This window comes from Hibiscus syriacus, unplaced genomic scaffold (assembly GCF_006381635.1).
Source record: "Hibiscus syriacus cultivar Baekdansim isolate YM2019G1 unplaced genomic scaffold, ASM638163v2 tig00111403_pilon, whole genome shotgun sequence".
NCBI lineage: Eukaryota > Viridiplantae > Streptophyta > Magnoliopsida > Malvales > Malvaceae > Hibiscus > Hibiscus syriacus.
Window position 1 is genome coordinate 330,820 of NW_024063083.1, and position 15,562 is coordinate 346,381.

General features: G+C 35.9%; 2 protein-coding genes and 1 pseudogene across 3 annotated transcripts; 2 read left to right on the plus strand and 1 right to left on the minus strand.

Moving 5' to 3' along the window:
* Positions 1–939: 939 nt before the first annotated feature.
* On the plus strand, positions 940–10,727 carry LOC120162699 (nuclear pore complex protein NUP1-like). Of its 2 annotated transcripts, XM_039172803.1 has the most exons (10): positions 940–1,263; positions 1,919–1,965; positions 3,222–3,260; positions 3,806–3,918; positions 4,384–4,573; positions 4,692–4,991; positions 5,070–5,162; positions 5,244–5,903; positions 6,171–6,652; positions 8,739–10,727. In XM_039172803.1, exons 1-10 carry the CDS (start codon positions 1,002–1,004, stop codon positions 10,465–10,467), a joined length of 3,915 nt encoding a protein of 1,304 aa, XP_039028734.1. In that variant the 5' UTR covers positions 940–1,001; the 3' UTR covers positions 10,468–10,727. The 2 variants fall into 2 exon arrangements, with proteins under 2 accessions (XP_039028734.1, XP_039028736.1); XM_039172805.1 differs by lacking the exon at positions 3,222–3,260.
* Positions 10,728–11,289: 562 nt separating this feature from the next.
* On the plus strand, positions 11,290–12,555 carry LOC120162701 (uncharacterized protein At3g28850-like). The gene has a single exon (XM_039172806.1). It carries the CDS (start codon positions 11,346–11,348, stop codon positions 12,474–12,476), a length of 1,131 nt encoding a protein of 376 aa, XP_039028737.1. The 5' UTR covers positions 11,290–11,345; the 3' UTR covers positions 12,477–12,555.
* Positions 12,556–13,313: 758 nt separating this feature from the next.
* LOC120162709 lies at positions 13,314–13,986 on the minus strand (annotated as a pseudogene).
* Between the last annotated feature and the right edge of the window lie 1,576 nt (positions 13,987–15,562).

Sequence of the window (15,562 nt, forward strand, 5' to 3'; positions counted from 1 at the left end):
AAAAATTCATATAGTATTATAAGTTGTAATTGAATATTTTACTAAATATATATATTTTTAATTTGAATATGATAATATTTAAATTCAATAAAATAATATTATAAAGTTTATCAATTGCCTATTAAATCGATCATACCACACATTAATCTTATACATATCCTACAACAAAACTATTAGATAGATTTATTAATGGTGATTAAAATACGGGTAAAGTACATAAATGATCCCCTAGCTACATAATGTTATATAGTTGAGTTTCTTAACTATTAAAAGTTACAAAATAGTTTTCCGACTATATGACTATGATATTATTTTTGTTGAGTCCATTGCTTATTAAAAGTCACAAAATGGTCATCCAACTATTCATATGTTCCAATGTCATTTTTCAATAAAAAATTGGCTGTCGTATGAGGTGAAAATTAACATGATGATTGATATATGATATTCGTTTGAGATTATGAGATCAGATTTTTGTATATTTCAATCAACAGATTAACGTTAAGCTCAAACTGTAGTTTATTTTTTAATGAAAAAATGAATTTGGAACATAAAAATAATTGGATGACTATTTTGTAACTTTTAATAGTCAGAGATTCAACAAAGTAACGCCCTATAATTGAAGACTATTTTGTAACTTTTAATAGTAGAGAGAATTAAAAAATTAATATCCTATAACTGAGGGACAATTTTTTTAATTTACCCTTAAAATACTAAAAAAATATCTCATACTATAAACGTAGAAAATGTATTTCTTAAATGAGTTAATATTAATATAAAAAATAATAAACAAAAGGGCACCGCCAAATCAGAACCGTTAAATTCAATCAATCAATATCTTTTTATCATTGAAAAGCGCATTCTTACCGTAGAAATACATTAGTCCCTTATTTTTTTAATTTATAATTTCCCACTTTCTGCGTACAATTAATATTCAATAAAATTCTAAACCCTACCACCTTCAAAATCCGCAAACCCTACCACCTCTCTCTTCAGCTTCTCCGATGGCGACAGCACGTGAGGAGAGTAACCCGTACGACGGCGGATTTGGAGCCGGTGGAAAGTTCAGGAAACGGCCGTTTCGGAGGAAAACGCCGTACGATCGACCACCGACCGCAATTAGTAACCCCAACAGTACCGTCCATAGAAATGGTTGGTTATCGAAGCTGGTGGATCCAGCCCAGAGGCTTATTACTTCCAGTGCTCACAGCCTCTTCGCCTCCATCTTCAGGAAACGACTCACTCCGTCGGAATCGTCGGAGTCAGGTGAGTTTTATTCCACGGCCCTCTTTTATCGTTTCTAAGTTATAAATAACACTTTTTTGGGGCAATGGAATTGTGCTTGTTTATGTTGCTTCATTAATGGCAGTTTGTTAATATTTGTTTCGGGAGCTTGTGGTTTTTAATTGAGGAGAGCATTTCAGAGTCAGATTTTTACTTTTGCGTGCTACCCCTTGAAAATTTGAGAACAAATTGTTATTATGAATAATAATTTATCATTGTGTTTTTGTTATCGAAATGAAAGCTGTTTCCCTTTCGTATGCTATTTTTTATTAGTCTATCTATACTTCATTTGAAAATGAATAATAACTCCCCAGTAGCCCAAATAATAGCCGGGAACCTGTGTGGCTGTGCCCAATTTCGTGATATTGCTTTAAATTGGAAATTACGTGTACTTAAAAAACATGTCAATGAATGAAGATGTCAAATATGCTTAAAATTTTTTAATATTTTACTTCAATATCTTATTGTAAATTAATGATTGGGATATGTTAGCCGTGAGTTAATTATATATTGGTGATTATAATAAGTTAGTCTTTTTTGAGTTATTACGTCTGGCATCTATAAGTTTGAATTACCATTAATTAAGTTCTGGTTTTTGGTGATGTTTATCAAACATTGCATGTAATAATCTCATCAGAGACTAATCTGGAAGCAAGGGAGAATTCACCTGCCGCAACTTCAACAGTAAGTATTCAAGTTACAAAATTAATCCTAGTTGTGTTTATGTTCCTGTTAGATTGATTAAGGATCTTTATTAAACTAGTTCCTCTGGTTTTAATATTTTTACAGCTGGAAAAAATAACTGTTAATTGTAAACTTTTAACATATAGAGCTAATTCTTTATATTTTTGGGAAGCTTTGAAGTTTGAAAATGTACTCGATTTTTCGTTCTTCAGTATTATTGTCCGTAGAAAATGCTATGTTCTAGTATCATCTTTGCGTTGGGTATGAAAGTCTACCAGGTAATGCTATTATTGTCTGTGGAAGATTCATTGGGCTCTTTGGTTGCATTTCGGAAGTTGAATTTGAATAATATATTTGGATTTCAAATTTGGCACAAATTGTGTGATGGATTACATGAAACATGAATTCCGTGATCACTTTCAAATGCATGGGCTTGCCAAGAAGGGAATTTAAGATTCATACTCTTATGCCCTCTTAGATACATAGATGTGTTGAATCTTTAACTGATTTCTGCAGACTGTGTGCATTTATCCTATTAACGTATTATCATTGACCAGTGACCAGTCCACATTTTTAATTATGCCCCCATAAATAGCATTACTTTGCAATTGGGTTTGAGTGCATCTGCAGTACTATGAAAATTTGAGGCTGTTTTGGTTTCTTAAATCATTTTCTGTTTGCAATATTCCTTTTGGTGTCCTGAAAACACTGGTTGCTTGCTTTTCAATTTCTTGGATATCTTTTCAGTATCTAGAATAACTGTTTCCAAAGAATCAAAAAGTTGAAAATATTTGGTATTAGAATTTTCTTAGTAGTACACAATAACAGTGTTTGACAAGCATGAGTAAATTTTAATATCCTTAAATCAAAGATCCTTTTTGGTTTGTTCGACATTTCAATAAGGAGTTCTATTTGATTAAACATTTGCAAAGAGAAGCTAAAATAGTGTTTGGCTAATTTAAGAGAAGTACTGTAGGATGTAGAAATCTTTTTGATATTGTTTTAATTTGTTTCTAATAAAATAAGAGACTTAAACTTCATTAAACCCAAAGAGTCTTAAAATGAAAAAAAAGGTAATATAACTTCTATTAAGTGAAAGTTAGAGCACCAGCAAAGATGAAATTTTTGACTAAATTTGTACATTATCATATGCTTTTGTTTTGCTTGATAAAAAAGGGTCTATCATAGTGTATGCTTGTGTTTATATATTTGCATCGATGTAGCTTGATGCATGTTTGTTTTCATCTTGATTGCAGTCATCATACTTTGCTTCTAAGGCAGTGACATATGTTGAGGTAAACTGCAATTTACAAAGCCAATCATATCGGGGTCCAATTTTTTAAAAGCCTTCAGGCTGCATTCTGATGTACCTCACTTCATTGGGGAATTGAACTTGAGGAATCCATATGGCTTGTAACATCATTTCATCATTAACCACTTTCAGTTTTCTCTCTCGTTGTTTCAATATTTTTTTTATTATGTATTTGTATGTGTTTGAAACAGCTAAACCTATTCTTCTTTTCTATTCACCAAACACGTTTTAACTAGATTTAATGCAGTTGTAAGTGTGATAGAGAGTGCTTGTTTTTTAAACTGGAAGCATGCTTTTCTTGGTATGCTTTGGAGATACAGAACTTAGATAGAGTGTGTTAGGGGCAGACTTTGTCCAAAGTGAACATATCTCACCGTTATTCATTATGATTGTGGAAGTTACTTTCTCGTTAACTATCTTTTTGGGGATGATATTATTCTTATGATTTTTTTCATTTCTCATCTTTATGATATCTCTATGATGATCCCAACTTATATACTGATATTTTTTAAAAATTTCTCATCACAGGATCCTTTTCATGTGAAAAGAGCCGACATGGAACGTGAGAATCCCAGCAATCATGCTCAGGAAGGTGGACTTGCTGAACTTGAGGAAATTTTGAAGCGCAAGACATTTACCAGGCAAGATGATCTATAATTGCATCCTATTGATGTCAAGCTGACATGCATGGTTAATTGTGCTACTTTGTTTTAAGATACCTTTGCTAAATCAAGTTGGTGGCTTTTACTCTGATAATTTGTAGTTTTTGATCGCGTGCTCTACTGCTCTCGTGCATACGGATCCTGGAGTTTCCTTTTCTCTCAGATTCCTTTTCCTGGAAGAAAGCTGAGAATATGAATCCGATTAAATCTTTTCATGCATTTGCTTATTCTAGTTATTCTTGCAACCTTCTACAGTACTACCTAATTTCCAATTCATACATGCTGGTGTCATGCTTTGTGATTTTCCTTCATGTTTCAGCTTTGATGGGAACAAACTTTACCTGCCTTATTTGGTGGGCTTATCATATTTCTTTATGTTTGACTAGTAATTCTTTCAACATGTATTTTCTTAGTTCCATTATTATTAATATTATTCTTTTGCAGATCTGAAATTGATCATTTGACGACTTTACTACATTCAAGAACTGTTGATTTTCCTGCTGGAAATGAAGAAATTGTGTCTAATGGGAGACCAATGGTATCATATGACAAGAAAGAAAAGCTTCCAGATACCCCAGCTACAGAAAATGGTACTGAGAACCATTTTTTTTCCACACCTATTGTCAGCTCAACTGTAAGGAGTTCTCTTTCCTTCATTTTGCTTTTGGGTAACATATCCTTTAGTGTCTTTTTCCAAGTCTGTATTATTTTAAATTAAAAGATGGAAATAAAAAACTTCCATGGTGTTACAGGTACTTGATGAGGATGTTGCTTCACCCGCTGAGCTTGCAAAAGCTTACATGGGTAGTAGGCCTCAAAATGTATTTGTATCTATGCTTAGATTACACAATCAAGTGCCTAAAGCAGATTCAGCTTTGCTTAACAATAAAAGTTTCCCTTCTAAGTCACCCATAAGGTCTTTTGTGCCAAGATCCGTCCATGTTGGGAGTCCTGGAGATGGTTTTGCTACCCCAAGATCATGGGGCAGGTCTGCAATATATAGCATGGCACGAACACCTTATTGCAGGACTAACTCGGCACTTGTCCCCAAGGTTCGATGCTCTACAATCAGTGTCTCATTCATAATTTCTTATCATATTTCTTATTATAGTTGTTAACACCTTCCATAGGGTGCTGGCACTGCAAGTGGTGCTTTTGGTGGACCATCATCATCGTCTCAAAGTGTATGGGAGCAAAATAGAATTTCTGGCTCTGGACAAGGGGTACTAATTTAGGATCATTGCACTCTTTTTGAGAGTTCCTCATTTAGAGAATGTCACTGGATATACATTTTTCTCTTGCAGGTTTTAAAGCGCAGGAGTTCAGCATTAGAGAATGATATAGGATCAATTGACCACCCTATTCGCCGGATTCGTAAAAAATCCAATATTCTTTCTTCGAAACAGTCAAGTGTACCTGCTTCGGCTAATTCTCTGCCCACACATGTAGCTGACAGTAGTTCAAGTGGTCTAGATGTTCTAGCCAAGAATGGGGAAAACAGCACTCCTAGCACAAGTTTTACCCCTGTTCCATCCAAGTCTTCTGAAGTGGCTTCAAAAATATTACAGCAACTTGACAAGTTGGTCTCCCCTGGGGAAAAGTCACAAAGTAAGTTGTCACCATCTATGCCACATGGGCAGTCTCTTAAAAGCCTTGAGAATGTAGATTCTTCAAAATTTCTTGAGAACATGCATGGTAGCGACAAGTTGAGTGCTTCTTACACTGTACTGCCTGATGATCAAGACTCTATGTCTTACAACCGTGATAAAGCTAAAGGAAAAGGTTCAACAGTGTTGGTTGCTCTCTCTGATAAGTCAGGTTCTCCGGTGAGTGGTCTAGATGCTGGTAGTTTAATGAAGGCTAACAATGAGCCTAATTTTAAAGCTGCTGATTCCACTGTGATCAAGTCTTCCCTAGAGCTACCTCAACCAAAGAGACGGGCTTTTCATATGAGTGCAAATGAGGTTAGTATTAATGGGTAAACAAATATAATTGATGTCTAATCTCCTTTTTGGTTATGATTTTTGGGTGATACAGGCAATATATTATGATCAAATTTCCTTCTGTTACTTTTTCCTATCAATTGCTATTGTCTTGATTCAAAGATGCTGGAAGAAAAGTCTCTCAATAGCTACCTTCAGTTTGACACAGGAAATTTATGAGCTTCAATGTTATATTTTAGTCATTCTGTTTCCTTTTTTATGACCTTAAAAATTTACAATCTATCACAGGATTATCTGGATCTGGATGATGATGGGTATCCTGACGGTGCTGCATCTGCTACGCCTGACAAAGGGAGTAAGAGTGCTGCTGCTGCTGCTATATCTGCAGAGAAGCATTCTAGTCTTTCTGAAGTTAAGTCTGCATTCAGATTAAAACCTGATTTGAGGACATCTGATGGATCCGCAGTTGTTGAAAACAATGCTGATGTTACTTTTCCTGTTCCAAAGGTGGACCCTTCATTTGTGCCAGCAGTGTTGTTGGCATCACAGTCAACTTCAACAGCTAAGGAAGATGCATCCTTGGAGGAAACAAAGGCAACTTCTATTCTTAGCTTTGGGGAGAAAGTTGCTTCAGCTAAGCAGTCAGATGCTGCTGCTACTTCTGTATTTCGCTTTGCCACTGCCCATGTTGGTGAAATTTCATCTGCTACTGGATCTTCAGGTGCTAAACTCGCTGCAAGTTCAGACACAAAACTGGAGAACTCAAGCAGGTTGGTATATATATCCATTAGTCAACATTTCTTACTTGGAAGGTCATTTATTCTGCCTTCTCCTTCCCCTTCTTTCTCTCTATGCCTTACAATGCAGGCATTATATATAGAATTATTAATAGTGGATTGAGTTGAGTGGAATAGAAAGGAAGTAAAAGGTTACCAAGTATGGGAGTTATTATAAGAGCTGGGGGGATTTAGGAGGTGAATCTAGCCATTTGAATAATGATTTCATGTCAGTGTATGCTTATTTTCTTGCATTCCACCACCTTGAGTTTAAGAAGAAAAAGATGGGGGGAAATTTTCCTCATTAGATGGATAAAAGCTGCTACTGTGACTTTGGAAATAGAAAATCAGGATCACGATAAATGATTATAGACATTTGATTGTTGTGATTCTTGCACCAAATTGATCTTTGATTGTTAGGTATCCTGAAGCTAACTTCCAGCATAGTAGTTGTCAAGGTTTTCATGGTGAGGTTGAGATGTGCAACAAAAAGGTTGCATATAGTTTTGAAATGGTTAATTACATTTTTGGTGCATGAACTTTATCCAGTTTCTCGATACTAAAATTCAGTTTTGAATTTCTGATCTTTAAATTCTTTAAGTGTCAAATTGAGGATTTAACTGTGATGTATGCATAGGATGTGTCCATTTCAAAGTTTTTGCCAAGCTTGAGATGGTAATAATAATAAATGGGGTTCTGCTTAGAACCCTTGTATCCCGAAGCTAACTTCCAGGATATTAGTTGTCAAGGTTTGCATGGTGAGGTTGAGATGTGCAACATAAAGGTCGCATATAGTTTTGAAATTGTTAACTACATGTTTGGTGCACATATTATATCCAATTTCTCGATGCTAAAATTCAGTTTTGAATTTCTGGTTTTTAATTTTTTTTAAGCGTCAACTGTAATGTATGCATCGGATGTGTATCTAACCCATTTCAAAATTGTTGCAGAGACTTAAGATGGTAATAATAATAAATGGGGTTCTAGTTAGAGGTGAGCAGAACTCGATTAGACTCAAAGAAACTTATATATTTTTTTTAATTTTGAGTTAACTCAAATTAGTGAGTCGATTTTCAAGTTGAGTCAGGATTTTACCAAGTCAAAAGACCGAACAACCGAATTTCAAAATGATGTTTTGATCTTTAACTAAGTAATTTGATTGTTTTGCAGTTTAGTTCATAATTTCCTTATTTCTTCAATTCCTCCATTTTAAGTCTGTTTTTTTACCGAAATTGAACCACATGCCCCTAGACAAGTGTAGAGTATCTATGTAGCTTTAATTCCTCTTTTTGAAAACGAACTTCTTTTTTCAATTTAGTTCCTCAAATTTGCATAATTTCCTCATTTCTTCAATTCCTCATTTGTTTTAAGTCCATTTTTTACCAAATTTAAACCACATGCTCCTCTACCCCTATAGAATACCTATGTAACATCGATTCCTCTTTTTGCATTTATTCTCTCAATTTTGTATTTCATTAAATTTGATTGTTTAACTGTATTTTTTTCTGTAAATTCTTTCTTCCCATCAATTCCTTGATTTCTTTATACTCTCATCAATACTTAGTCCTCAAAATCCCTTCTTTTTAAAAATAACATTACAAATATATTTTATAATTTTGGTTAATATTTGATTTATTAAATATTACACTTGTGAAAAAGAATATGAAAAAATATATATCTATATCTTATATGATTAGAGAATGTTGTTTAAATTGGAATTAACACCATAATATTATAAATAATTACAATTAAATTTGAAGAGAAACTCCTAGACTTGAAAAAATTTCAAAGAAAGTCTGAATCATGAAATTGGACTTATCAACTCGATTAACTCAACATTTTTTTACTCGACTCGATCTAATACTCACTCCTAGTTCTAGTAAGAAATAAAAAGGTATGTATACTTAATCAGTTTATAGATGAACTTGTTTATCTGCACAAGAGTGCTTTAATGAAGATTTAGCTTCTTTTTGCTGTTTCTTCTCACTTCTGTAACAATCACGAGATATTGTTTCTTTTGGAAACAACAATCTATAAGTGTAGATATTTATTGTTTAAACCGTTGCTGTTTAATTTGCAGCTTTGCTACTACTGCTCCTGGTACAACCAATTATTTGTCGGATAAAATTGATGAAGAGAATGCTCCAACTGGGATTTTCAGCCCACCTAAAACAGCAACTTCGACTTCTGGAAGCATCTTCAAGTTTGATGCCTCGGAAAGTAGTTCTACTTTGAGTAATGGGTCTCTTGCTTCAAGTCCTTTTTCTTACCCTTTGCCTACACCATCTCTAATCCCCGGTAATGGTCAAAGTTCATCCAGTGGCTCTACCAATTATGTATCCATCACCTACATTGACACTTCCACTGCTGCCACTGCTTCCACAACTGCCAATGTTGCTGTTAGCAGTACAAGCAGCAGCCCCTCAATTGATGCCTCAGTCTCATCCTTTATGCCTGTTTTCAAGTTTGCATCCTCTGGTGACCCATCAGCTTCAGTTTCAATGTTATCAGCAACTTCAAGGGAAGCAGCTGAAGTGAAGACCCAGGATACAAGCTCTGGCACTGTTGGTCCTTTTGGTAGTAATTGTGCTTTTACTACCTCTGCAAGTAATATTTTTGGTGGTTTATCTGCAGTTGCAGGCACTAGCAGCACTTCTGGTTGTACAACTGCTATGGTTATAGGCTCTCAAAATGACAGGCTCAATGATACATCTTCCAACATCACAAACTCCACAAGTGGCTTTTTCAGCAGCACAAACAAAGGCAGCGGTATCCTTGGTGGTACATCTGCAAATACAGATGCAGGTAGTAGTATTTTTGGCAGTACATCTTCGTCAATGGCTAGTACAGGAAGTAGTACTTTTTCCACTACAACTTCAATCACTAGCATAGGAAGCAACATCTTTGGATTCAGTGCTCCAGCTACATCTGGATCTACTACACGGACTCTGGTTTTAAATGCTGTTAATGCCCAAGCATTTGCTGCTGGAACTGGATTTGGTACCTCGACTCAGAGTACACCCGTTCAGTTTTCTTCATCTGCATCATCTCCATCAGTTGGGAATTCAACCGTTGCCTCTGGCAGTTTCGTGTTTGGATCATCAGCAGCATCTGTAGCTAAACCTTTTGGTTCAGAGGCTACTTTTGGAATGAGTTCTTCCTCTTCAGAAACAAATTCTTTGAGCTCTGGCAGTGGCATTGCTTCTGGCACATTTGGTTCCAGTTGGCAAGCCCCTAACTCGCCCATATTTGGTTCATCACCATCAGGATTTTCCTTTGGATCATCAGCTTCTGTTACTGCTTCTAGCAGTGCACCTACCCTCTTTGGGTCATCCACTGGTGCCTCCTCAAACTCCTTATTTTCTTTCACTTCAGCTGCATTTGCTACCCCATCTGTGCCTGTGTTTGGTAACTCCAGTCCTGGCATGTTGTTTGGGTCAACTCCAGCTGCAGGTGCTACTCCATTGCAGTCTGTGTTCGGTAACTCCATTCCCGGCATGGTATTTGGGTCAACTCCATCCAGGAATAATGATCAAATGGAGGATACGATGGCAGAGGACAATGTTGTTGCTTCACCGGCTGTTTCGATATTTGGTCAACCGCCATATGGGTCTCCTTTTGGTGCATCAAACCCAGCAGGAGCAACGTTTCAATTTGGAGCCCAACCAACCACACCTCATAATCCATCGCCATTTCATGCTTCTAGCAGTCAGGAATTAGGTGCTGGAGGGAGCTTCTCATTGGGCACCGGTGGTGGTGACAAGTCTGCCAGAAGATTTGTGAAGGTCCGCAAGCAGCGGAAGAAGTAAAAAGGCGCCTGATGATCATTGTAGCCATGTGAAGTGCCAGCAGGATTGTTTGGCAGTCTGGAACTTTGAATGCTCCGAGTCTGCGTAAGCATATGCAGTTTTCCTGTGTTTTATTAGGGTTGTGGCAGAAGCTGTCATAATTTTGTATGGTTAAGTAGCACATTTGTACTAAGTTTTAATTAGGCGATAGAGAGCTTGTCTTTATTGTAAACATAAAAGAAGGGTAAAATGCTTATGAATTTCATTTTCCAGTTTCTTAATTGCCCCACCTGTTTATTTCTTATACTGTAATTATATACCTTTTCGTTTTTTTTTGTTTACCAATTTACTAGAATTTGTTATTTTTCAAATGTGCTACTTTTACTGATTTTGTACTGATATTTGTCAAACACCAAACAAAATATTTCGTACTAAATTTTTTACAAATTATAATATGAAATTCACAACATATTTTTAAATATCCGACATTAATTTATTTAGTATGAGAAATTCAAGTGGCTCTGTTTATTCTTTATAATTTTATGTAACCAAATCATAAGTGACAAAAACAAAAACAGAGTGGAAAGCTAACGGAAAAGGGTAACATTTATCGAGTGTAGAGATCAAAGCAAATTATGACCGTTACTAACTCATTCGCCCCCTTCTATCTCTATTTTCCACGTGGTATTAATCTTTCGGCTACAATTTAACTTCCACATCATTGGATTCCAGTTTCCGAAATTTTAAAAATGAATTCTAGCCGTTGGAAACTGGTCCCCACTTCTTTCCAGCAAACAAAACTTGAAGCACCAAAACCATCGACCTGTCTTGCCTTTTAATCAGATCAAATTTGGCATCTGAATCTTTTCTGGTGTGGGAAATCAAAAAGGGAAGAAAGGATGAAGAGTGTGAAAGGAAAGCTCTCGAGGAAGCTTAAATCAATCAAACCAGTTGGTTACCTAAAGCCAGATCGGGTTCTTCAAGCATTAGCCATAGATGGGTTTACCGATTCTTTCTCCAAGGCACCGATTCCCGATGAACAAGATGAACAACCCAAGTTGTTCACCAAAGCATCGGAATCAGAGCATGAAAACATCAAAGTGAGCTCTGTAAGATTCGTCGAGAATCAGCCTGAAGTCATTGCTGTAACAGAGCTAATGAAAGATCTTGAATCCGACGACGATGAAGAAGAAGAACTGGGTTTGAATGAAGAGATTGACGATAAAGAGAATATTACGCCACATGTTGAGAAAGAGAATGCGAATATGAATTGTAGGCAAAGTACTTGCGCCCCGTTATCGGAGATCGATGTGTCGTGTTTTCGGAAGCCGGATTTGAATTCTTGTACCCTCTTTGACCCTAACCTTCTGGTTGTCTTTGAACAAGCTGTGAAGGAGCACATGAAGATGAATGAAGAAGAGAGGAGAGCATGGATCGAGCAGGATAATGTACTCGAGAAGAAGACAAGAACCCTGGAAGACAGTGATGAAAACAGCAGAAAAGGAATGGAGAAAAAGGCAAGAATCCATGACGAGGATGCAAATGGCGATCCTCTATTAGGATTCGAAGAGAAGTGTCCGGCCGGAGTCGACGGGTCCGTCATCCTTTACACGACAACTCTGAAAGGAATACGAAAGACCTTCGAGGACTGCAACAGCTTGCGGTTCCTGTTGGAGAGTTTCCGAGTGATATTCTACGAAAGGGACGTATCGATGCACACGGAATACAGGGAAGAATTATGGAGGATTTTGGGTGGAAGGGTGATGCCCCCGAGGCTGTTCATTAAAGGTAGATACATCGGCGGAGCCGATGAAGTTCTTACCTTGCATGAGCAAGGGAAGTTGAAGATGCTCTTCAATGGCGTCCCTATGGATACTTGTAATGGCGCTTGTGAAGGTTGTGGCGGTGTTCGGTTTGTGCTTTGTTTCGTCTGCAATGGCAGTCATAAGATCATTTCCGATGACGGGTTGTCCAGTAAATGCATGCAGTGCAATGAGAATGGCCTCATTGTTTGCCCTCTTTGCTCTTGATTTCTGTTTCGTTTCTTTTTTGGGGTTCTACTTCTTGCTGTGTGTTATTTGTAAAACATTGCTTCTCCCATTCCTTAATTTGTTGTCTCTGAAAACTAATGTAAAATCAAATGATAAATATATGATTATTTACGTTGCATATATTTATTATTATCAAACAAATTCCTGTCACTAATCATGTCTGCATGCTTCACTTGAGATTTCTAATCAACAACCATATATTCCACAAAACTCTAACAACAACTAAACCAGGCCCGACTCTATTCGATGAGAATTAGATAAATACGGTCATTGGTCCGTATAAAAAGTTATTAAAATGTTCATTATTATCAAACAAATTCAACACTTAAATTTTATTAAAATGTTAAACAGTTTTTTTTTTAATTTAAAGTTAGTACTTATCAATTTTAATATAAAAAAGCAAAAGTTACTTTTTACACATTTAATTGTTCAATTTATTCAACAACAATTTAATTTAATTAAAGAATGATTACTCATAATTTTAAGTGACTGAAAACGAAAACTTGAGTTGAGATTTAACCAAACGAAAGAGATGGTCAAAAGCTAGTTTGACAAGGAAATGGGCTTAATTTTTGAATTTTGATTATTTCAAGTCAAAATAAAAATAAACAGGTTACCTAAAAGTTGTTAAAATTCCAATTAGAAATACAACTTCAGCAACATGGGTGCATCTACTAGAGTACTGCTACTTTGCCTCTTAACTTTAGCAAAGTAAACTTATATTCCCCCCGCATATATACATATATTGTTTTATCGATAAAAATGAGCTGATAACCCTTGTATTAGTTCACTAATTCTCCTTCTTTGGAGAATTAATCAAGTCCAGAGAGGCTCGTCTTCCATGAAGCTTGGGAAAGTGTCATAATGGGATTGCTGGGAATTGGGTTGAGGAGACGACTGTTCCATCTCTATGTCGACGTTTGCTAGCTGCAATTGCATGTTGACCACTTCAGATTGAGTTCTGGCCAACTGTTGTTGCAGGTCATCAATTTACTTTTGCAACTGGCAAATTTCCCCCGCACACCCGTAAACCGGTTCACGGATCCTTGGCGTGCCTCGTAAACCATGCTGCTCACCGCATCCGACCTTTGACCCTCTGGAAGTTCCTGATATACATATCAACGGTTTAACAAACTTTGATGTTACTCACACCTTTAACAACTGAATGAAATGTCCAAAAGTAAAACAAATACTGCTTAATGTCAAATATTTAATATATTGATGGTGTATAATTTTATGCATACGAATATAGTGAAGGACTGAATGTTAAGTAAAGCACCTGCAAGAACTTGATGATGTTGCTAGCACCAAAGACACGATGAGCAATGGCGAACTTGGCTGGTTCCGTTGGAGGAAAATAAGCTGCCAATACACATTTATCGGCACACCTTCTCCTTAAAATCTTGCAAGCGGAACAAGGGCTAATAACCACCGGCGGAGGAGGGGGAGAAGGCGGAGAATGGGGAGAAAGAGGTTGAGAAAAACACATTGTTGGACCGATACATTCCATCTTAAAAATGGGATGGAAAGAGTTAAAGAGTTGGCTATATTTATAAAACATGACATGGATCAGGGGTTATAGTATGAAATATGATTATAATATAAAAATGTAAGTGGGGTATGTACGTAGCTACTTGTTAATGGCCAAGCCTTTCCCAACAGACCACGTAGCCTAAGTCTTAGACTAATGAGTTGCTGCGGAGTTATTGAGCTTGCTTGCCTTGCTGCTGCATGCCACCTAGGGAGACAACTCAACCCGAACCCGACGGGTTCCGACCCGACCCGATTCGATCGGGTCGGAATTTTTTTTAAAAAAAAATCGAGTTTTGATCGGGTCGGGTTTTTTAATGCACTGGTCGGGTTTAGGGTAGAAAAATCTGACCCGGTCCAAAAAATATATATAATTGTACCTTATATATTTAAAGATAATTACAATAATACCCCTCTATATATAATTTTTTTTCAATTAAGTCATTGTTTTTATTGAATAAAAATATATTTTTTTTATTTGGGGTCGAGTCGGATTTCTAAGTCATATATTCGGTTCGGGTCGGGTGAAACCTTAATTTCGTCAGGTCAGATCACGGGTGGAGGACCCTTTCTTCTCGGGTTGGGTCGGGTGGCCCAAAGACCCGACCCGACCCATTGCCATCCCTAATGCCACCTCTCCCTCTCACTCTCTCACACAATTTATCAAACTCCTAATCACCTACCCACTTATTCAGAACCCCACTATATTATTAAATTTATATAATTTTAATTCATTTAATTAATTGTATAAAAATGTTAAATTTTATAATAATATTTTTTTCATTTTTAAAATAAATTTACAAAAAGTAAAAAAAATCATTCGATTTAGACTATTATATTCATTCCGTTAGAAAACTTTAATGATTATTTTAAATTATTAATAAATTTAATTTAATTTAATTTATTCGATTTACACGATTCAATCAATTTATTCAATTTTAATATATAAAAACCTAATCGGCTCATTATACACATTCAATTGTAATTGTAATTACAGATTTGATTTCAATGTACATAATTGAAAAGAGAATTAATCAAGTAGAGTTGATAATATTTTCCAAAAACCTAATTGCTTGCAAATAAAGACACAAATGTACTTAAGTTTTACATTATTGGTACAGTTCTTTGACCATTATATACATACATATTGTGTTGGGGGGGGGGGATTACGCTCGGTGTAAGATTCACAGTTTCACACTTTTTTTAGCTGTTATAAATGAGGGTAAGTTACATGTTTAGCACTAAAACTAATACTTTTATTCAATTTTGGTACTTAAACTTTATTTTTTTCTCAAAATCATATCTAACATTTAGTTTAGGCTTCATTTTAGTACCCCATTGTTAAAAACTTAACAGAACTACTGACGTGACTTTTTTCAATGATGATGTGGCATTACATTATGGTGACACGTCAATATCATCGTTAAGTTTTTAATGGCGGGTACCAAAATGAAAAATAATGTAACCCCCTAAATCCGGCCTATGCGTTTCGACTAAGTCTAATGGATCACATTCATGATTCTTAAATATATTTT